General features: G+C 37.4%; 1 protein-coding gene across 1 annotated transcript; it reads left to right on the forward strand.

Moving 5' to 3' along the window:
* The first annotated feature begins 16,123 nt into the window (after positions 1 to 16,123).
* Positions 16,124 to 21,023, forward strand: LOC149832004 (B3 domain-containing protein Os01g0723500-like). Its single transcript, XM_090013134.1, has 4 exons — positions 16,124 to 16,234; positions 16,938 to 17,362; positions 20,311 to 20,383; positions 20,763 to 21,023. Exons 1-4 carry the CDS (start codon positions 16,124 to 16,126, stop codon positions 21,021 to 21,023), a joined length of 870 nt encoding a protein of 289 aa, XP_089869260.1.
* The last annotated feature ends 4,350 nt before the right edge of the window (positions 21,024 to 25,373 follow it).

The raw sequence follows: 25,373 nt of genomic DNA on the forward strand, positions 1-25,373 counted from the left end.
TTTTGGATCCAATACTGATGGATACTTCCGTCAGTACGTAATGGTCATGCTAAACTTATAATCAACATTAATTACCAAGGAAAGCCTCCATCGATATTGAGCTATTTTTTTTAATAAATTGCATTTTTGAAAATACCTGGATATGTATTGTAAATTGATAAATCAAATACAACAGATGAAAGTAAGTTTAAAAGATTTATTTAACCTGAAATAGATATTAACAAAAAAAATCTTACACTTGTGCTATATATATACATTTATCTACAAAAGCAAGTATACAACATATACTGCTTGCTTGTGTACATATACAAAAAACAGAAAAAAAAATTACAACGCTTCCCCAAAGGCAAGAAAAAAAAATCCTCTAATCAGTTACAAAATTGATATGTTCGATACATCCTTATCCATCTGCTCTTTATACTTCCTTTATGCTTCAGAAGCAAATGGGGTATGTAAAATTTATTTACTCTCCATCTCCTGCTCTAAGTTGCAAGGAACATGACCCTCAAGTTCATTAATGCATCTAACCATGAAAAATCTGTGTCCGCCCAGAATTAAAAGTACAGAGAAACAAAAAGGTCTAAGCATGTAGCAACAATTAAAGGCAAAGTATATGACTGAATGACCAAAGCAAAATTACAAAATCACATACTTGAACAGTCCAATTTGAGGACCCAGCATATCTCTTATTTTTTTTAACCTGGACATATATCATCAACCCAATAATTCAGCATATTCATCCAATAGGTTCTAATTGTAGCAACAAAAGATACATAATAGAACTTATGCTACATGTCAAGAGACAAAGAATCATGTTTTCAGTCCTATATCTTCAAGAACATCCTCAGGGCAATCATAAACTGCATCCAAAGCATAAACTTTCGCTATCTCCACCGGAGAATCATTTGGCAATCTGCAAAATAAAAGCATGAAAACATCAAGATCAATAGAAACAATATTTCACTGAAGAAAAAGATAACCAAAATAAGAACGTGAATCCTTACACACGTGACTCCTCAAATTTTCCACGTATCAGGCTCGTCTCAAAACTATTTAGTGCTTGAGAAATTACAAGGAATTAGGCATGAAATGATTTTATTCACGTTGTAGTCCATCTGATAAACTTGGTGGTGATTGTGGGACTCAATTTTTATTTATTGTCTTTTTGGTGATGACTGACTATCATTAAATGCTTCTAATTTGTGTTAGCATAAAATGAATAGCAGAAAAGCCACTTACTGGATGCGATCATGGACGATTTGAAAGGCGTTTCGGTGAATGCGGGTGGTCAATGTTCTCCTCAGCCAATCAGTGCTCACAATGAGTCTAGGCCAGAATGTCGAATGGTGGGCATGACCCTTTAAACCCAGAGAGAGAAAAATTACACACATATGAAATACTCAACAACCACATATGCCTGTAGTTCTCATCAAGCTACCATGGATCTCTTCTATTTATACGAAGATCTGAAGGCAACCCATAATGAGTCCATATTAGTTACTAGTGAAGGACCTAATGGATATGAATGGACAGTTATGAGACCTCATAACTATCTTGTAACCCCTCAAAACCAAAAAACCTCTCCTATGTATGTCTTTTGATGTGCACATATCAATATGGGTTATATCAAAGTTAGATCCGATCCGATCCAAAATCTAACATTCTCCCACTTGACCCATTGACATGGAAAATCACATAATTGAGGTTCTTTACCGTTATCTCAATTTAATTTTCATGTGGGTTCACATGTTATTCCATATCACAAGAATGAATCATATGAGTCATGGAGATGAACACCTCTATATGAGATATCATATTTTCATGCACTATAATATTATTCATTTTCAGTATTTTAGCATGTTAAGATTACCATTATGAATGGGTTGGTCTCTAACCTATTTTGTTGGCCCTTTTCAATATTGTTATTTTGTCATTCTTTCTACCCAAATAAGAGATACTTTATACAGAATCAATACTGCATAAAATCATTTTAATTTCATAAATGTGATCATATAAAAACATAATGTATTGTCATACATAAGAAAAAATAAAACAGACCCGTCCATGTTGGAAATATAATCTCGGTGCCAGCAATTTAATAAGAAGACCCGCAGTCATTTCCTTCATACCATTTGTATCAATACACACTAGATGATTATCAGTCATTTCTTTAACAACAAAATATTTTAACTTCATCCATCGACATGAGGTAAAGCTCTTATTGTTATTCGAGAAGGACACAAAAACTTCATTATCACAAAAGATTTTTAGTGACCTCCCAAAAAATTCCACTATACCAAGACTCATAATGAAGCATCTAATCCATATGGCCTGAGATGAAATCTTATTTAAATCAATAATTTTTTCCTCAATGGCTTTCAGAAATTTCTTCACTATCCTGCAGTGAGAGATGTCACTTCGAATTTTCTTAGCCACTCGTGATTGCAAAAGCAACAAGCTAAGATTATTTAAGCACTCTAACTTCTCATAAATAACCTTTTGAGTGCTCTCACTTCTCATATACAACCTTTATAGCGGGTATTCTATTCTATGTATAAATGAAAGATTTCTCTATACAAGATTCATATTGAAAAGGTAAGCATGAGACTCTTTATTATTCACCTTTCCTAAGGCAAACATAATAGTCATTATTGTTTTACTTTGTTAAAAATAATAAAAATTTGAGCTACTTTGCCTTCTCAATTCTCAAGAAATTGACTTCAATTGATGAAACTAGAAGATCATGTAATGAGAGATAATTCAACATTGTACTTTTGGGCATAAATATGTTTCATGGGCTAATGTACATATCTACTATTACACTTTGTGTGAATTTGGAACACAATAACCTACATTTGAGTAGAATCATTGTTTCTAAAGTCACACAAAATTTTATTACCGAATTTCAATCTCAACACGGTTTAAGAAATCCTTAATCAATAGAACTCGGATCACTTTGGTGATAACCAGAGTGAGTTGATCAAAATCTTTTGTCATAAGTTCATGTAAAACATGTCATAACATAAATAAAGTGCATATATTCATAATCTTGTGCTTAAATAGTCATTGATAACTCAAAAAGCAACATGAAATACACCTTATATCATGTTAAAATTACCAAAAAAGTATGAGATCAATGACAAAAACATGGATTATGAGTCATATCTGAGATCAAGGTCTTAAAACTGCTTAAACAAGTCCTTAAAGATCCTGAACCAGTCACAAAAACTTTGAATCAGTCAAAAAAACCCTTGTTTCGTCTTCTACATGCAGTCATCGACATCAATGACTGACCGAAATGCCGTCGGTGACAGCGACCCTTTGGCGATGGCCTCCTTCCGCCAACAATGCCCGACGAAGGTAAGAAGGAGAAAATTGTTTTTTTTTTCAAGTAACCTTCGCCAACTATCATCACCATTGGCCGACCACTGTAGTCGATGGTGATGGTTGGTCAACGATGACCAACCACCGCCAGCCACCATTATCCATTGGTGATTACAGTGACAAAGGGCAGTCTAATAGGGAACATTATTCTCTATCACCTGCACCCCCGTGAAACAAACACCACCTCTAGCAGCCGCCTACGACTGTCGACCCCGAATGTCGCTGGCTACATCAGTTTAATAAAGCTAACACTAATGTTCAAGTTAGTATCTATGAAATATTCTGGTGATAATCACATTCGACAACAGATCTTAGAAATGAGAAACATTGCATTTCAGTTGAATGACATGAAGTTTGATATTTCAGACTCATTTTTAATCTATCTAATTTGGACCTCGTTGCCTATTGAATATGGACCCTTCAAGATCTCTTATAATACACTTAATGATGAGTGGTCCTTCAATGACCTCTTAACTAAGTGTGTTGAAGAGAAAGAAAGACTGAAGGGTAAAAGGGTGTCAAGCTCATATATGGTCTCTCATCAGGTTAAACATAGGTCGAGGGCAAAGAAAGGTTCCTTCAAGAAGAAGAACAATAAGAAAACCTTTGAAAAAAGTTTAAACTCTTAGGCGAAAGTCAAATCCCAGGCAGAAAGTTCTTCTATAAAGTGATTCTTCTATAAGAAGGAGGGACATAAGAAGGAGGACTGCCTGAAGTATAAGAAATGATTGGAGAATAAATGTAATGAGTCATTCATTTCTCATTAGTACAATTTAATCTATGTTCCATTGCATACTTGGTAGATTGATTTTAGTGCCACGAGCAACTCTTTGTAGATATTTTTAAATAAAAGGAACCTTCAAGCCAGTGAACAATAAACCAAATGGCTGGTTGAAATGACTATGGTAGGTGATGGGTTGCTTGTCAATGCTTTCTCCATCATCGTTCGACATCCCAAAACCAAACAAGAGTCTAGCGAGGGAGAATAATGCCAAATTTTTTTGGCAAGCATCGCATGAATGTTGGCACACCCACATCCAGAATATGTGTAGTGTGGATCCATAACCCAATGTTAGCATAAAATGAATTATAAAAGAGCCACTTACTAGATGCGACCATGGATGATCTAAACAATGCTTCAGTGGATGCGGGGGGTTGGCATTTTGATCACTCAATCGATGCCCTCAATGAGACCATACCAGAATATCAAAAGGTGAGTATGACCCTTTAAAACCAAAGAAAGAAATCACACACATATGTAGGACTCAACAACCACATATGCCCATATGGTAGTCCTCATTAATCTACCATGGATCTCTCCTATTTATAGGGAGATCTAAGGGAGGCCCATAATGGGCACTGGTGGAGGACCCTAATGGGCATGGATGGACAATTATAAGGCCTTGTAACTATCCTATAACTCTCTCAAAACCCAAAAGCATCTCCCATGTATGTCCTTTGATGTAAGACTCATAAATTTTCAGTAAAAATTTTGAGTACGCAATTATCTTTGTATCAACGAAACTAAGAAAGTTAGCTCGTATAAATCTCTTAATTTTACTCAGGGAGAAAGTTATGACTCTCTGACTGTTTGAACATATATTCACGAGGATATGCATATCCTAAGTATAACTGGTTCATTGAAATCTATTTGTTTCGTATTTCGGGTTCATATGCTATTTTCACATAAATGCCTTGTGATTTCATTTAAAAATTTTACTAAAAAATTATGGGTCTTATACTTGATGTGCCCATGTCAATATGGGTTACATCAGGTTGGATCCGATCCAATCTAAAATCCAACAATTTGTTCTCAAGTCCTTCCATTTTCAAAAATTGCCACTTTTTATGTAGTCATCTTCCTTAAAAATTTGCAGAGATGTAGTCACTAAGTTACCTATTATAACTAAATTCATAAGTGCAACACATTAGATGCATTCTTTGTTTGTTTGTTTGTTCATTTTTTAAAAGACACTAATGCTTGGTTTAAGTTTGTGCAGACACTAAAACTCGAACTTGTTATGTCTAGCCATGCAACTCATCATCATGATCATATTATCACATGACGTTGTTGAAAGCATGTCAATTTGGAGCCCTTCATACTGAACCTTGTTTCTTCTGGCTGGTTGGCATTGGGTTGCCATATATCTCCCTCGATATCCCAGATGTCTTTGTGGGGGAGCCATGTTTGGAAAAAAATCTGTTGATAAGTAACTTGAGATGCTGATTAGGGTCATTTTGAACTTTAAAAGGGAACTCCCATGGTGTAAACTCACTAAACTGGTTTGTAGATGTTGAATTGTGTAACCGAGTTATTCATGGTTTTGTTCGTATAATTCTTTAAATCTTTATTATATATATATTGTTGTGTCCAAGTATCTAGTTTTTTAAGATTTGCCATGTTCGACACTTCTTCTCATGTTCAACACTGACACCTCTATGAATGTTCAAGTAAGCTAGGTTATTGCTTGTTTGTAGTCTGCACCAGCTTTATCTAGATAGGTAGTTGAGATACTCACTAATTTGGTTTATGTCACTGTGACGATGTTGAGTTATGTAACTGAGTTATTGTTTGTTTATATTCTCTTGCATCACTGCATATATAGTTTAGATACATGCTTTGATAAACTCAACAATCACTGAGATGGTGTTGAATTATGTATCTGTTGAATCTGGGTAAAAGAACCAATGTGGACATATGAAGGAATCCAAAGAGCCACAAATGGTGGTCTCATAACTCATAGAACGTGAGAAATAAATTTTTATTAAACCATAATGAATGAGATTAAAACCCCATTCAAGGATGAAAAATGACTACCCAAGGAAGGACTATAAATCCCCAGTGTCTGTACTGTAGGCAAAGACCAAGCAATAACCCCCTTGACGCATGCTATTTTTTAATATTTTCTCTCTACCAGTCTTCTCTCCTCTATCTCTATGGTTATTCTCTCACACCAAGGTCCTAGAATTCTAACAATAGTATCAGAGTGAGGTTACTAGTATGCACGAAGACTCTGTGTATGCATAGAACTGACCATTCAGTCGTCGAAAAATGCAACCGCCCTCTTAGACCGATAAATCTTAATTGACATCTTACGATACAAAAAAAAATACAAAGCTAGAGGGGTAGATAAACCACATAAAGAGATAGAGCTTGATGCGTTAGAGCATATTGTGTACTACCACATCATCTTTGGTCATGGTCTCGCTTCCTCTTCAACTCTACCACCCACGAGTCAAGAATACTGTTCATTGATCTGATGATCTACAACTACAAATCGTTGATACAAACACTCATTATCCTTCTCAAGTGTATGCAACAAAAATCTGACCATCTTCACCCCAAGGAACGAGGCACTCGAGCATGCCCTCAACCCCATGTTCCACTAGTTCCTGCTTGAGCTCGACAACTGCCACTGAGATGGGGCGACTTGTAGACATTTTTGGTTTCACCTCGCTTGCCACTAAGATGGGGAAACTCACGTATTGATGGTGCTGGTGCTCATGACCCGGAGAGAAACATCAGAGTGTTGACCGACATCTACAATAGAGCCCTAGAGGGCATGCCATTGATGGGAGGAGGGAAGGCCTCCTTCGAAAGACCGCACTCGACGATTCAACTAGCTCATCTCGTTCCTCTGAACCATTGAGTCAACTGTCAACGACCAATTGGATGTGACCTATCAGAAGGTGGTAGACGAGAGGGTGGTGTATGTTCGCCCCCGATGATTCACTGAATCCCACGTCTGTGTTCGGGGCTTTGAATGAGCACCACGTATACCAGCACATGGGGCTCGTATGCCCGTGTATGTTGACATAACTTTGCATCGGACTCTGGTGTTGTTGCAAAGACTTAAGTACCCTTTCTTGCTATTCTTCTCATAAAGTGATGGTTTGAGAAAATGACAAAAATGTCCTTCATTCAAAAAAGAAAAAACAAACAGTTCAAAAAAAGGACAAACATGTCCTCCATCCAGAAAGTCGAGGATGATGTTGACTCTTCAAAGTCTTCTTCTTTTTCTATTCAAAAAAAGGACAAACATGTCCTTTATCCAGAAAGTCGAGGATGATGTTGACTCTTCAAAGTCTTCTTCTTCTTTCTCCGTAAAACACTGTAAAACCCTCTCTCTCTAGAGAAGAAATCAAGGGAAACAAAGAGTTTTTCCTGAAGAAGGCCATGAACATCAACCCTCTCACTCTCTACTTCTGTGCACATCCAACAGACGATCCTACATTGCTCCATCGTCATCTTCTTCTTCTTCCTTCTTCGTAAAACACTGTAAAACCCTCTCTCTCTCTAGAAAAGAAATCAAGGGAGGTAAAGGGTTCCTCCTGGAGAAGGCCATGAACACCAACCCTCTCACTCTCTCTCCCTTCTCTCTCTACTTATGTGCCTGATTTAGAGTTTTTGCCCTTACAGAAGGGGGGTCTGGGGGCTCCCCCCCGACGCGGATCCCGCTGCGCGGTCAGCGGGCGAGGGTCCAGGGGGGGCCGCCTCTGGCAGGGGGCAGCGCCCTCCGGACCAAAATTTTTTTTGGGCCTTCCAACAATGATTTGTAGTATTATCGGGCTTTCCTACAGCAATTTGTAGTATTTTCGGGTCTCCAACGAAACACTATAGTGATTTGCAGAAGACACTACAAATCGCTAAAGCGATTTGCGGAAGACACTACAAATCGCAAATCGCTATAGCGATTTGTAGTGTCTTCCGTAAATCGCTATAGCGATTTGTAGTGTTATTTAGTAAGCAAATCATTGTAAATCGCTACCCGAATTAGGACCAACTTGTCAGGGCCATATCTCCCTAACCGGAGGTCATATTCCAAATCCGTAAAAAGTAGTGTCTTCGTTATTGAGTCTAGTTTATTTCTGTAAATTTTCAGTGATTTCTATTGTCATTTCATTTCCCATTTTAACTTCAACGATACATTACAACCACAATCATCAAAAGAAAGATTGCCCAAGCTAAGAGTCTTGAGAGAGTAGAGGAGGGCCTCACCACCCACCAAACAACAAAAAATACAATGACTCAACTTCAAGTGCAGTAAGGACCCAGAGTCGAATAAATTTAAAGACAGCTCATCAGTAAGGACCCACAACAGTCAATGTGCAGGTCAGTCGGTGCTTGATGGAGCAATGTAGAATCTTCTGATGGATGTGCACAGAAGCAGAAATAGAAGGGAGAGAGTGAGTGAGAGGGTTGATGAGCCCCCGAACCCCCCTTCTGTAAGGGAAAAAGGCCATGAACACGCTGGGAGGAGCCCTCAGACCCCCCTTCTGTAAGGGTAAAAGCTCTGAATCAGACTCCACAACTCTTCAAGTTGAATGATGCTACCCACACTGGGAGGAGCTCTCAGACCCCCCTTTCTGTAAGGGTAAAAACTCTAAATCAGACTCAACAACTCTTCAAGTTGAATGATGCTACCCACGCTGGGAGGAGCCCCCAGACCCTTCTCCTGTAAGGGTAAAAACTCTGAATCAGGATTTACAACTCATTTAGTTGAATGGTGCTACCCACGCTAAGATGAGCCCCCAAACCCTCCTCCTGTAAGGGTAAAAACTCTGAATCAGGCTCCACAACAGTCAATGTGCAGGTCAGTCGGTGCTTGATGAAGCAATGTATGATCTTCTAATGGATGTGCACAGAAGCAGAAATAGAAGAAAGAGAGAGAGTGAGAGTTGAATGATGCTACCCACGCTGGGATGAGCCCCCAAACCCTCCTCCTGTAAGGGTAAAAATTTTGAATCAGGCTCCACAACAGTCAATGTGCAGGTCAGTCGGTGCTTGATGGAGCAATGTATGATCTTCTAATGGATGTGCACAGAAGCAGAAATAGAAGGGAGAGAGAGAGTGAGAGGGTTGATGTTCATGGCATCCTCCAGGGGAGATTTTTTTTCTTGGATAATCCTGCAGTGCAGAGACTGGGTCTTAAATAATCATCTTCGGGGCACTTAAGTCTTTACAACCACTCCTTTTCAAGAACCGTCATTTTTTTTTGCACCAATGGAGGAGAGGGTACTTAAGTCTTTGCAATCACATCAAACTCCAACGCTAATTAATGCTGACAAACATGGGGATACGAGACACACATGCTTACATACGTGGTGCTCTTTGGGACCCTCGAACATGAGATGTAGCTAACTGCCCTGTTCGGAGGGGGAACATATAACCTGCTTTGGTGGTAGACTACTGGTTATCCCTCCACAGGACCCACCAAGCGATCGTGACCCACCTGTCAAAGGCTGCATCACCACCATTGCTCTTGGCCATATACATGCAGCAGACCACCTTCCAAAGCTTTGACGTTGCCCTCTCGGCAGTGGCATAGGAGTTTTGCTGCCCACTCCTAGGGTTCGCTAAGGGGATGAGGGACAATAGTGGTGGCACTTAGGTGGGCAACAACGATACAGGGAGTTGTGTCCACTAGAAGACCACTACATAATGCGGTGGGCATCATCTAGAGCTCTCGACGAAGCTTCTTGCTGGAGGAGGATGATCCCGTCGATGTTGCCAGAGAGAGGCCATCACAGTCAATCAGTTGACCTCAACGAAGTTGTAGGAAAGACAAATGCGAACACCTCTCAGGGGCAGCATCACTGCCATCATCAGATAGTCATGCTCTTCTACTTTGAATCATCAATAGAGTTGCCCTATTGTCAGGAGATGATGAGGTGTCCCATCCAGTGATGGCCTCTCCTGACAGTGGAGGCATTGTCCTTCCTCTGAGCGAGGCAAAGGCAATGGATACCCCTTTATTGGACGGGCAAGCCCAGTGGCCTGCCGATTGGTTGCCGAAAATCACGACAATGGCCGCAAAGAAAACTATGGCAGAGTAGAGGAGAGAAGAAAAAAAAGGGAAAGGGGGTTAGGGTTTCTCGATTTTTTGATAAACCCTTACTTTTTATATTTCAAGTTTTATTTTCTTATTTAGTTATTCATGTTTTTAATATTTCATCTTGAGCCCTCTATTTTTTCATAACAAAAGCTTTGTTTCTAGGTAATTTAAAAAACAGACCTATTTTCTGAAAAATATCATAGACAATATTGCACTTTGAGAATTTTCTCAGAATTGGTTCTCAAACTGTTTTGAAATTACAGAAAAGCACCTGTAATTTTTTGTTTAATTAAAAAAGTTTTGAAAATTCTATTTTAGTTTTTTGATTTATTGTTTTTGCCCAGAACTACCTTCTAACTTTTCTAATTTTGCAGAAAAGCATATCTGGTTTGCTGAATACCTGTCAATGCTTTATCCAAACTGGTTTGGATCTAGTTATGATCCAAACTGAGACTTTTTAAGAAATGTAAGTTTATATTTAGATTAGCATGATGGGATCCCTAATTTATTTATATTGTTATAATTAATCCATTATATGTGTGTGCTTTGTTTGGTACATTTTTGGATCCTATTTTGATATGAATTTGATATGTCTAGTATTGATTTAGTTTTTATTATGGATCAAGTTTAATTAGATCAGGATCCATTGGCTCAGATGTTTGGATCAAGTAAGGTGACATACCTGGTTGGATCCAGTAATACATATTGGATATGATTGAACCTAAATGGATCTGAATAGATCCAGTTGAATATTTTTTTATCTAAAAATATCATTGAAAATGATTGCACTATTATCATACTTGAATGTATCATCTTATGAGTTTTGAGGTTATTTAAATGTTAAGCAAATAACTCAATATGGATCATGAAACTGTTTTATGACTCAAAACTCATGGTGTGAAATCCGTACATGATACATGTGAGTTGGATCCATATAAAATCTAAGAATGTTTTATATGATTGAATATTACTTTATTGCATATGCTTATGGTTAACATTTTTTTGTTCTATTATGGATTTGTTGTGGTTCCAAATTAGTATAATGAGATACAAGTTTTTAACTTGATTATGTGAAACTATGTATGGTTTGATGCATGTATAATTTGGATAGTTTCTTATTAAGTCCTTTTATTGGATGAATATAGTGATGGATTCAATAAAATATAATGCCAAATATGTTCTATGGATCCAGATTTAATCCAGAGAAGGATTTAAAAAATATGTTGAAAGATATGTTGTATGAATCTAGATTTGATCCAAGTTTTCTAATGAATCTGGATAATATCAAGTTAAGTATTTGGACCTAAAAATATATTATGTATGAGTTTTGATTTAACCAAAATAGATCCATATAAATATAATGTTGGATGTGTGGTGTGAATTTATCTGAATTTGAAAAATAATGGTATGGATTTGGACAATGGTCAAATCTCTTATGATGCATGCTTTTGCTTGAGTCACTTAAACTTACATAAGATCTATTTTTTCTTTATGGATCATGTTGGACTTAATGATAATATCTCAAACTGAGTTTTTTTTTATGCTCATATAAATTCAATAGATTTGGATATAATTTTTATGTGAATCTGATAATAGATCTGAACTATGTTAACATACTTATAATTTAATTGCTTATTATCATATTTGATAAGTTTAAAGCCTAGAAAATGAATACGCTTATAATGCTTGACATATTTAAATGGTAAAGGATGAGTCTCATTTGATATGAATCTGATACATATCCAATTAGATCTAGATATGAGGACTTATGCTTTACATCTAATGCATACTGGTTCTAGTTTGCGATGTCTTAATATGCACATATTACTTGATCATAATAAGTTATTAAAGTGAGAGCTGAATTATTATTTGTACATGCATGTGAATATGATGATCATCATAAGTCATGCTCTTTATGGTTTGTGAATGCAAGAAGGGGTATTTTTATGTTTTTAGAAGCTTATGCATGGTATGCAACAATACAATGTTCATATTTTCAATTATATTTATGGCTCTTTAGATTTGGATATATCAATCCAAAATGATAAACAGATAGTTAACCCAATGATAGTTAAAATATGTTGCATGTGATGATGATGCACATGAATAGTGAAAATATTGACTATGGTGAAATTTTTGAAAAGTAATAGTATTTCTTATGTTTGGCGGATCATATTTTATCATGGATCTATGAGTTGATGAAAATTAGTAAAAGTCTACTAGTGTGCATGTGAACATAATAATATCCAAATATATGATCATAGAAGAGCTATAAAAACTCATGACTAATTACGAAAGTGAGACTCAAAAATTAATGTATTTGTTTGAATATGATATTGCACATTAAATATTATAATTTAAATTATAACATCACGAGAAACTCATATGGTTATGTGAAATAAGTGCATGAAGAAAAATGTCAGGGTTAAACCTATACTATATGTGAAAGGAATCATGATTCACATGATTATAAAAAACCATATGATTATGTGAGAAGCAACTCATAACATATGTGAAAAACATTATACTTGAAATTGAAGGAAAGTGCACATAATTATATAAAAAATAACTCATAGTATATATAAAAACCTCATACTTGAATATGAATGATAGAAAGATTCATATGACTATGTGAGAAATAACCCATGGCATGTGTGAAAACCTCATACTTAAAAATAGATGATGAAAAACCTCCATGGATATGTAAAAAATTAACTCATAGCATGCAAAAAAAATATCCTACTTAGATATTGATAAAACCCTTGCAATTGTGCATAGTTTATTTGATGTATTTTTTGTTATAAAATGATATATATGATACTTGATGCACCAGATATGGTATAATGTGATTGTTTGACTCATATGACCAAGTGAGAGATGTCAAATCTAGGTAAAGGATCCAATGTAGCTAGCAAGAAACCCAAAGAGACACAAAATGATGGGCTCATATCTCACAAAATGTAAGAAATAAAATTTTATTAAAACATAATGAATGGGACTAAAAACTTCATTCAAGTCTGAAAAAATGGCTACCCAGGAGAGGATTATGAATCCTCAGCCCTTGCGCACTGCAGGCAAAGATCGAGCAAGAACCCCTCTGACGCATGCCATTTTCTAGTATTTCCTCTCTCTACCGTTCTTCTCTCCTCTGTCTCTTTGGTTATCCTCCCACACTATGGTCCCAGAATTCCAACAGTAACTTAGTTATTGCATGTTAGTTGTTTGTAGCCTGCGTCTGCTGAATCTTTACATATAGTTGAGATGCATGTCTTGATTTTCCTTGTATTTGGGCTGGGGCTGGTCCCCAGTGGGTACAGTCTTAAGTCCCATTATTATTGGATTCAACTGGATCCTACATAGTTGCATCCACGATTGGACATTTGGTCAGTACCCAATCCAGATGGGCTGGTTTCTGTCTCTGCAGTTTGAAACCCAGGTGTATTCTGGCCTGATCAATAAAACTGATTTGTCACTTATCTGGATTAGAAAAAGATAGAAAATAGAGGCCTGGCCCAGCAAGGCCCAAGCCCAGCCAGGTTTCATAGGAGTTCACCTGCCTTGACCTAAACTTGATAAGACTTGGGCTCAGCCCAAACTCAATAAGGATCAGGTTAAATGGCTTGCACCCAGATAGGGTGCAGGATTGGTCCCGCGGAAGGTTGGTGCCCAAGTGGGCTCTTGATGCTATCAATCATTTGTGGTAAGCATAATGAAGTCACTGGATCTGACCTGGGTCCAACATATTGAGACGTGTGGACCAAGAAAACCACGTAACATCAGAATGCCATGCACATATTAATGGATCTGGTTACGTGGTTTAATGATGAACTGTTATCTGGTGTATGGGCTCTTACAACAGCATGCTAGAAGGGATTTTTATCCCTTATGGATCTGCCTTTTTGCTCCTTTGTTTGATGATAATGTGTTTTAGCTTGTGGAATTTGTGCAACCATACTGGTATAACATTAGGCGTATGGTGTTGGATCGGGTTTAGGATCCATTTGGTTGGGAGTTGTTGGAGTCTTTCAGATTTTTTAAGGGCTACTCCAAATGCATGACGGGAAATAATTGGAGAGAAAAGGAGATGTGATTGAGAATCAAGGATTATTGATTTTTTTATATTTACACAGAAACTGCCCTCAAGATCAGGGGAGGGTGTTGCCTGTTCTCCCCATAACACGCACTGTAGCTACAGTGCATGTTCGGGTCCCGACTGAGTGCCGCGTGACGCTCAGTCGGGTGTAAGGGGTGTCGTACACTGCCGTACAGCCCGCAGGCTGACGTAAGGCGATGTATGGCACCCCCGTACACCCGACTGAGCGCCACGCGGCGCTCACGCTCAGTCGGGACCCCCTGAACATGCACTGTAGCTCCAGTGCATGTTCGGGGGTGCACATATAACCTGCCCCGCAAGATCAGAGACCTGAGACCTGGCTCGGACTACTGTACTTACTATCACTGTCCTGGCACTGTAAAACTCCGTGGGCTTACCTCTTAGAGGATTCTTGATTTGAACAATGGAATTGAACTTTAGAAGACATACAGGTGTACAATTTGTCGCCATGAATCCTTCATTTATTTTGTTTTTATTGATTCAAATGTTTTTTCTTGTGAAAATTTTCACTTCATTCATAACTTTTAAGCAGTTTTTTTTTTTATTTCTTATGTTTTATGCATATTCATTTTTCATTTTGTCTCACTCAAATCTTAAAAAAGATAGAGAATTTCTAGTATTTCAAAGTAATCGGTAGTCTTAGTTCCTGGAAGAATTCTAGGTACTCTCGGACAAAAGAAAAAGATTTCTAGATTCCCTCCAACATGACAAGATCCAATAATTTCTCTTTATTACCTCAAAACTCGCTCATTTCAAGCATGACCGTGAAAGGGGAGTTTCTCCAAAGTCAAGTAGCTTGAAGCTTTCGTGCGAAAATGCATCCCTAGGAAAGTGGGGCGCGATTTCATCTGAATATGAAAAAAATATTTTCACATGAAGATGTGTGCCCGACCAGCCGTGAAAGGGGAGTATTTCCGAAATCAAGTAGCTTGAAGCTTTCGTGTGAAAATGCTTCCCTAGGAAACTGGGGCGTGATTGCATCTGCATATGAAAATTTTATTTTCACATGAAAATGTGTCCCTGACCAGGACGGTTAAAAAGTTGAAGGGCCATTTCCCACCGATCTGGGTTGTGCAAATGGTTGCAGACTGCCGAATAACCTTAGGTGTCACAGTGACACGCTATTTTGGTGGCATATCCCAGATGACACGACCGGACAGGTTTGGACAATTTCATGTACGGACAATATGCTAATAATATTTTATAATTTTTTAATATTAATTTTAAGGTTGTATTTCAATAAAAATGTATTTTTAAGATATCAAAAAACAGTTGATTAAACAATTTCGTGTCCTCGTGTCTTATTTTCCAAAAAAAATTGAACTTGTGAGTATACCCGTGTCATGCCTCCTCATGTCCACGTGTCTTTGTGACAGATCCTAGGGTGTGTTTTGTTAGCTTGCGTCCTTGGGGATGTGCCTATCACGTTCCAGACGTCGTGCCTTTCCTATGAAAGGCTTCTCTTTGTGTGGGAAGCATGCGGGCCTCACGTTGGGCCCATCATTGTCTCACGTGGTGTTTGTTTTACCACAAAACGTGGGAAACAAAAGCTCCCTTTAGGTGCGTTTGTGTCCCGCAGAAGAAGGTTTGCGTGAAGCCTTTTTTTTGGCTGTGCATAATATTAACAAAGGAAGGGGCCACTTCCCCCAGCTTTTCCCAATGAAAAAAAAGTGATTCCTGTGGGAAAAAAACGAGTTTCTGCGGGAAAAGCCACTCCCATGTTCGCATCTTGCGGTGGGGCCGCACCAATGCAGCACCAGAACCGTTATGATTCTGAAATCCGGCAGTTATGGAAACGGATTTAGCATTGTGGTACTGTGGGTACATAGAGGAGCTTTTTGCAGGCGCATTCCTTGTCCATGGTACTAAGAGGCAGTTGCCTGGTAACTGTTTTGGCAGCGTACTGCTACCAATTACTCTGGTTCACACAAATAAGCATGCTTTTATAGTACTAGTCTATAGTACTTTTCTAAGGCACCAAATTTAACTAAAGTTACACACTTTTATTAAACATCAAGGGGTCGTTTTGGTCCATCACTTATCTAGGAAAGTAAGGTAAGCCTGCACATACAATATCCCATATTCTCCTATAAATTGATGCATCTGGGAAACCATTAAATGTGTTGTTTGATAACCTCATCTTTTTTTTTTCCTTTTTATATAATAGAGCATGGGGAATTTAAGTCTCTGTCTGAACTCTGATAAAGAAAAAAAGGCAGGCAAAAGCAAATAGAAAACGTTTCTACCAACCATCTTCCTGCTAAGCAGAAGACTCTCAGAGAATTCAAGATCCCGAAAATGAGGAGCAGATGCGCTAACTGTGAGAGGAAGAAGCCGCACTTCTTCAAAGTTTTGTTCGACGACTTCTCCTGCAGATTGGTTTGCCACCACCTCTCTCTCTCTCTCTCTCTCTCTCTCTCTCTCTCTCTGTGGTTTTGGTTTGCCACCACCCTGCTTGGGAAATGCAATTCCTTTGCAGGAAACAACTGATCGTGTTCTTATTTGTTTTATGGATAAGTATGATGTTTTTTTTTTAGAGAGAGAACAAGTATATATGATGTTTGATAGTGCAATGGTTAAGGCTTCTGAGTGACATTATGCAGCGGGTTCCGCCTGCTTTCGTCAAGCACATCGAAATCGAAAAATCGGGGAATGCCATCTTGAGAAGCTCTGCAGGCAAGCTTTGGGAAGTTCAGTTGAAAAACGTGGCTAACGGCCTTGTATTTCAAAATGGGTGGAGTAAATTCGTCGATGACAACAGCTTACAGACTGGGGACTTTTTGGTTTTCAAGTATGATGGAGAGCTGCATTTTACTGTGCGGATATTTGATGCAAGTGCCTGTGAGAAAAGATTTTTATCCGTTGGTGAGATACGTGGAAAGGTTGGAAGGAGTAATGTGTCCCCATCAAGAGGATCACCTGGAGTTTGCTCTTTTAAATCTAGAAAAGGCAGGGTGATTGAGCAGCCTGAGTCAGAAGCATGGGATGCAGCTGGCTCTTTTAAGACGAAAAATCCATATTTCAAAAGGTGCTTTAGAGGGAGCGTTCTGAGTCGTTCTTATTATTTGGTAAGATTTAGTGTCATCATTGTCAGATGGATCAGTTCTGTTGGAAACTAATGCATGCTTGCTTTTATTTTTATTTTTTAAATTATTTTGCTGCATTTGTAGTCAGGGTGATTAAGAAATGTTGGTTATTTCACCTTGTTAGGTGATAAACATATTGCTGGTCTGCTTTAGATTTGTTGTGTGCTATAGTTATAATGGAGAATATATTTAGAGAATGATTTTTTTTCAGATTAATGAACATGGATAAATTTCATTTGATTACGTATTGTGTTCAGCCGGGAGAACAATCACGAAGCTGAAAGTACCAGATGTTCCTATCTTGCTTTTCTTTCCCCTGTTCTGATTATCTAATTCAAGAAATCTTTTTTAACCGAATTCTGCTTTGTGGGTAGGTCTTCCTTTTTTATTAGATTCTCTTCCTTTGGTTCTGTATAAAGGGAATTACTATATTGATTTTGGCACGATCCTTTTGAGTGCTTTGTAAAATATTGTGTTTCATGTAGTGTATTTGAAGTCAATCAAGTTTATTTCCTGCATTTGTTGTTGGATCAAATTTCAGATCAAATAGTTTCACAATCAACATCATGATAGAATTCAGAATGGGTATCAACACGATAATCATGATTAATAGTCGATCGAAACATAAACATGGAGCAAACATGTTGATTTCCACATTATACCAAAATCCAGACAAAAGCAAATGACCAAACAGATACAGAGAACATAATATAAACAACAGTAACATGTTAGTATTATGTATCAGGCTAAGGCGTATGAAACTACTCCCCTTAGAGAAGATTCACCCTCACATATGATGCAAATAGGGTTCGACGTCCTTCTCTCAGGATACAATAACTTCAGCGATCGATATCGGTGCACTCCGATAGTCGGTCGCTCTTCGAAAACAACCTCTAGGAACTATTGTTGTATAACTCATTTTACTTCTGGTTGAACCCCTCTAACCACGTTTTATAGAAATTGAAAGGACGTAGAAGAGATCCGTTCAAAGAGACATGACTCTAGATGAGATGCCCCTTCCGAACAGACATGAGTTGTCCGTTCTGAATAGACATGTCCTTGTAATGGGACTCATCTGAGTCACCCATTTCGAACAGACGTGTCTCTATAACGAAATGGTTCCCCTCGATTTAATCCAAAAAAAGAATAATGCGGGACAAAAAGATCATTGGACTTAGAATAAATATGCCCCTAAAACGCCAATTACCCGAACCCAAACCGGCACATGGGCGCACACGTGTGGTAGTCATCCCACTCTCTTGTTCTTTGGAACAAATGGTAAAATCTCCATGTAGGTTATAAAGCCCACAACTTTCTTGAGATTCTTGAATATGGGACTATTCCACATCATCAAAGTCCAAACACACTCCCCAATGTTTTCTTTATTTGAATTCCCTCCTCTCCTCTCCTCTCCTCTTCCTACATCCAACATTTGTTACATTCAATTCTTCATATGTACGGAGAAGTAACTAAGCTGTTTTTTACCTTGATCCTGGAATCATGTATGTTCATATATATCCATGTGTTCTCTCTGTTACATATATATGGATTCTGTTTTAAAAAGTACAAGATTGTTTTCATGGATGCTTTGTTATTTTGATGAACCTTTGTGCTACTTTAGACAAAATTTTCTTCATCAGCCTTCACAGTTTGGCTCTGATGGAATTGCTGGAGCTCTTCTTTTTGGTTAGAAAAAAGGTGGTGTCGCATCTTTTGCTTTTTCATATATTTCCTGATAGTCAACTTGGCTGTTGGTTACGTGGGTCAGATGCCCTTCCACTAAGATTTTCTGACTTTTGCCAATCTAATTATCCAGTTTTTGACCCAATAATTCAAAACTAAATACATATTATAGCATTTCCTGCATGTCAATCTTAGCATCCATAAGGTTTCAAAGAACTCGAGTTCTACAAAAATGCACTTCCGATTACAGACCCCAAAATACCTGTAATAAATTCTTAAAAATAAATAGCAACATTTATGCCTTTAACTTGAAACTAGTTACAAGTCTCTTAAATATCCTATAATTGCAAGATGCATCCTGAATCTATGCGTTTGCATCTCAAACATTTGAATCTTAATTTAATCAAAATACTAGCTGTACCTATAAAGATATCCTCCTAGTAATTTAAACATATGCTAGAAAAAATAACACATCAAATTGGAAAATTATGCTGAAAAGCTGTCATCTGAATCAACAGTTAGCATCAGTGATGAAGTGAAGAGAGGAAAGCAATTCAAACTGAAAAATCTTGTTGTTGTAGTTTACTGGGTTCCATGCTATGTAACATGGACTCTTCTAACAGCGCACCGCACCCGCGTCGCACCGGCACCCAGGCAGGTGCAACACTTGGACACAACTTCCATTGTGTTAGGTGAAGTCAACCACTAAGAGGTCCATTTCTATCCAAAAGTAGATTTAGTTAACCCTAATCAAGTCCATTTTTATCTCTCTCTCTCTATCTATCTATCTATATATATATATATATATATATATATATATATATATATATATATATACACACACACACATAGTGTTAACTTAAAACTGTTAAAAATTATATATATACCCTCCCTGCACCCCCACACCCAAGTTTTTTTAAAGTGCCGCATCCCAGCATCCGCACCCGTACCCGCATCCACACCCTCACCTATGTGACATAGGTTCCAAGTGTGTAGAAGGCTTGTGAACTATGGTTTGATTACAAGCTTGACTTTCATTTAATTACTTGTGATAAAATATTTACTCTTTTGCAATTAAGTATGACACATTCTTTCTCAGGAATGCCTTTTGCAAATTTTCTCTCAAGTTATGATAGGTTTTACTTAATTCTTAGAAGCAGGTTCATCTTGAACTTCTTAAATTAATCCTCTGGTGTTGCTTTCTCAGTTCTTCATTGTCAGAGAAACATGGTTTTTCCCTTCTCAAGTTTCCTTTTTTCCATATTATCTTCACGACATGGGTAAGCTTCTTGTTGCGGTTGATCTGGACTGCTCACTCCCTCGTGTCTTTTTTTTGCTTCACTTTGTCTTGAGGTGATGGATGCAAGTTGTTTTCATCTTTTCTTTCTTATAATTGAACTTAATCAACCATTGCTTTGAATTTTTTTTTCTATTTGTCTTTTTCTACACTTAATGTTTCCTGCTGGGCCAAGTTTTGCCAACTTCTATCCAAGCATTTACCTAGAATTGCACACTTCAAATTGATCGGTGATCCACCTTTGCAACTAAACCAGGCTTACAAGCTTATTGTTTATTTCTGAAGCACATTCATGCTTGATTAAACTTGCCAAGCCAATGTCCGACATCACCCTGATACTGTCTTTGCTTGTTGTATTACAGAATATTCCCTTGGCCTTCTCCAAAGAACATCTAGGCAGAAAATCCTTTATGTTGACTCTTTCTGATCCAGTCGGTCGGCATTATCCTGTCCGATACATCAGCGCACCAGAATCTGGTGGAGCTGGTGGGTTCAGCTCAGGATGGAGGAAATTTGCTGATAACAATAGCTTGAAAGACAGAGATGTCTGCATATTTGAGCTTATCAAAGAGAAGAAAGAATTCCGTGTTCATATTTTCCGCAATGATGAGGATATGATATGAAGGTCAAAGAAATTTCAAGGTGCAAAGCTAGTCCCATGATATATGTTACATAGATGAATCTGAACTATGTAACGGTGTTGGTTTTGTTGGTATACTTGTTTTCTGCTTAGGTGCATCACTTCATTGTAAATTTTAGGTTCTCGATTGAGCTGAAAACAGAGCTGTGGCTATGGACCTATGGTTGGTTTAGTCTGCTCCAGATTATGTCACAGATTCAAGTGAACATGATGGAACCATAAGAGTGTTAGATTAGGTAGGATAAGAGAGTTACAGAAGTGATTCAGTGAACAGGAGGATCACTCCTGAATCCCATAGATCGGTACCCTAGTTAGAAAACTAATTATCTGGGAAAGTTAAAATTAATAGAAAATAAAAAGAAATTGCAGAAAAAAATAACTGAAAAAACATGAATAATCAATCATTAGTCTCCTTCAACGATGAGTTGAAGCTTGGACAAGTTTACTCCTTTTAAGTAGTTTAGGGCCCATCAAGCAATATGCGGGACAGGTTTGGGTTATCAATTTTGCGGAGTACCCGACCCGACATTGTTTTTTTGCTAGGTACCAGACCCGACCCGAGTATTTTATATTCATTTTCAATAAAAGAGAATTTCTGAAATTATCCGGTTCCAGGTTTGGGATTCTATTTTCATGACCAGACCAAACCCGAAACCAACTAACTGTTATATGGGTGTGTTCGGATATACCCTGATGGGTCGAGTAACTGACCCGTTGGCAGCCCTAGGTCCGTTAACCAGGGAGGCAAAGAGTGTACCTTGTCACACAATGGTACTATATAGAACCCATATTCATAATTGTAACAGTCAGCCTTGATAAGGTACTCTTAAAACTGTCAACAATTACAAACACTAGAATTTAATACATTGAAGATCCAACAAAGCTTGTGTAGGGTTGCAACTTGAGTCCTAATTCATTAGATTTCTCGCATACAAAATTTAAACTTCAGATGACAAGGTTTGGGGCATCTAGTGATCAACTCTCTCATAGGGTGGGCAATGAAATACAGTATGTTCACAGTTGAGTCAGACCCTGCTAAGGGGTTGTCCTTATTTATAGAAGTTTTAGGCGGTCTGACATTAGCGCATTTGGATGGTAAAGCCTCTTGCCACCTGAACTAGGGATGGCAGTGGACCGGGGCGGGGGTGGGGGCGTGGGACAAGGCATCCACCCCCGCCCCGTCTCAAAATATTAATCCCCATCCCCTTCCCCACCCCTGCCTCGTCCCCTTCCCCACCTCCGCCTCATCCCCGCCCTCGCCCCCACCCCCGCCACATCCCTGCCCCGCCCCCGCCCCCGCCCCTGCTGTGTCCCCGTCTTTACAAATGATGTGCTCTTTTTTTTCTAACTTTTGAAGTTTTACTACGTGCGTACATGTATATCAAAAAATATAACCAAATATGTGCTCTTTTTTATAACTTTTTAAGTTTTACTATGTGCGTACATGTATATAAGAAAATATAACCAAATTGCATAGGCTAATCAACCTATTCATCAAATACATTGAATTAGATAAATTTTGATGCAACCCAAATATGACATATAGCATTTTCTAACTCAATCCCTTTATGTATCTGAATAATTTATTATAGATATTTATTTGAGCTTCCAAGGTAGAAAGACATAGTCTGAACTCCTAAGTACTAGGGCTATCCAAGCATTCAAAACTTGTAAATAATATAGAAAGACTAGTTTTTTCTTCAAAATTGCTAATATAATTACTTAAAAATTAGTTGAAAACTAATCATATTACCTTCTTTGAGATACAGGTATAAGGTGTTCAAATGGATTGTGTGAGGTCAGACCAGCAATCTGAACCCAATATCTTATTCTTGAATTTGGATCTTAAAATAAAAAGAGCATTTGTTTTATCTCTTTTTAGTTGTATGTTTCAATCAAAATTTGATATAATTTGTTTCAAACACAAATATTTCTATATTTTATTAATCTTATTTGTTATAAAAATGCTATAAAACATGATTTATTTAGGCCCAATCATATGGACAGGCTGTTAAAATATGCTAGCATTCAATAATGGATACATATCGTGACAGAACCAACTAATGCGGTTGACATGAATTAAGACAAAAGTATACACATCCACTTAACAATCATGAAAAATTTACCACTATGAATTGAATCTTGCATCTTCAATGAGTAGTTAATAGCAATCACGGAAAAATTAACACAAGATAATTTCAATCTTGCATCTTCAATAAATAGGTAATGTTCTTGCTTTTGTAGTATGATAATTTTCATATAGTACCACTAAGCTGTCCCATTCATCTTTATTCACTCAAGGATCCTTGAGGGAAACCCAATCACCCCATAAATGGGTCATTTAGATAATGCAAAACGATGATGGCTATCTCCATATGTCCCTATTGTTCTTTGTTATTTCACATAATTCTGGCAACATCTTCTGACATAGTAAGCCAATTGCATAACAAAAAACCCAAGAGCATAATGGAATGATAAGGTTTACCTACTATTGTAGATTCTGGGGGACTCTCGGCTATTTGGTACTTCTGTAATATGCAAAAGAAGCATAGTCTCATAATTGCATAAACAGACTAGCAACATTATTCATGGATGGCAGAAAACACAAAATGGAATGCAATGCAGACCTGCAAATGGCTTTTCACTTGGATGATTGTCAAGTTCTCTAAGTTCATCAACTTCAAGATGCCAAAGGAGAAAGTTCCATGGCTGCTAAAATAATTGACAACTTATCTCTATTAAATTTGACATGATATAGATGACAAAAAATGTTGACAATAAGAAATCTAGCAAGCAAGCTAATAAGCACAATCTAACCGTCTCTCTATTATAAGTTGTACTCAAATTTGTTACCTTCTCTACCAAAACATAATATTAACATAGTTCTCATAAGCCACATAAAGCACTTATCAATAATCATCTATATCCTTTGGCTATAACAATGTGGAACCATATTCCTCTACTAAAAAAGAAAAAAATCACACTTCAGCAATAATTGCAACAATTTACACGTATAGCATGCATGCATCAGTGTATCCAAATGAATCAATATAGTTTCACTATTGCAATAACTTGGATCATCATAATTTGAATCACTTTCTGAACTACTGCTGGACTCTTTCTTCTTTGACAATGAACCATTCTTCAATGCAACTTGAGGTGACTTCTTAGATGGAGCTGAAGCTTTTGTTGTGGATTTAAGGTCCTACAAAATTCACAAGATTTAGTGCACATATCACAATATAGAAGTAAAGAATGATGGATATAACAATTTGCTAAATGAACTTGCAAATAAAGAATTACCATTAGCTCATTAAACTCTAAATGTTATCATCATTGATAGCATTTGTTTCTTCTACTTCACTTTCCTATCAACCAAACAAAATAGATTTTGTCAACAAGTAATAGTAGCAGATAAAAGAGTGAGTAAAAGATAAAATTTACCACATCCATATCTTCCAAGAATGTGTAACATTGTGGATCCTTCAATGATGATGAACCTATAAATGAAAAAATAATGCATTAGTTACACATTATAACATAAGCATTCACTAATTATAAAAAATGCACTTTCATTACCGCATGCTTCAGCCCACAACCAATTTTGAGAGCGCATCAAAGTCGCTACTGTAGTTGGAAGAAGTCCGCTAAGATGTGGACTCACAACCCTCCCGCCTGTACTAAAAGCAGACTCTGAAGCAACTAAGGAGGCAAGAATATCAAATATATCCTTTGCAATCTTTTGTAGAAGAGGATATTTGGGACCACTTGACTTCCAAAAAGATAGTATATCAAAATCTGTAGTTCTTGGCATCATCCCATCTTCTAAGTAATGTTCCAATTTCGATCTCCCACATACTTTTTCAACATCTTTAGATTGTATAAACTTATCAAAGTCATAAAGATCATCAATTAATAGACATTTGGATCCAATACTTAATTGAGTAGGAGGAGGAGGAGAAAGTTGAGGTTCATTGAAGTTGTTTTCTTGTTTTTCATATTCACTAATCAACTTGAAACAAAGATTCTTAATCCTCGTAATTTCATTTAAAGCCTCATTATCTCCATAAATCTTCTTGTAATAATATTTCAACATGCTCAACTTGTATCATGGATCTAAAATAGTGTCTATTCCCATAATACCATGGATCACACTCCAATACTTATTAAATTTTTCTAGCATTCTAAGCGCCATGTTTTTCACCACATCTTTTGGATCACTTAGCCACTTAGTCATCTCAACTCTAATCCCATAAATTGTTGGAAAGTAGGTATTTACTGTAGGATACTTTATACCTGAAAATAATTCTGTTGCGCGATGAAATAACTCTAA

This window comes from Nuphar pumila, chromosome 7 (genome assembly GCF_984573655.1).
Source record: "Nuphar pumila chromosome 7, dmNupPumi1.hap1.1, whole genome shotgun sequence".
In the NCBI taxonomy this organism is placed as follows: Eukaryota; Viridiplantae; Streptophyta; class Magnoliopsida; order Nymphaeales; family Nymphaeaceae; genus Nuphar; species Nuphar pumila.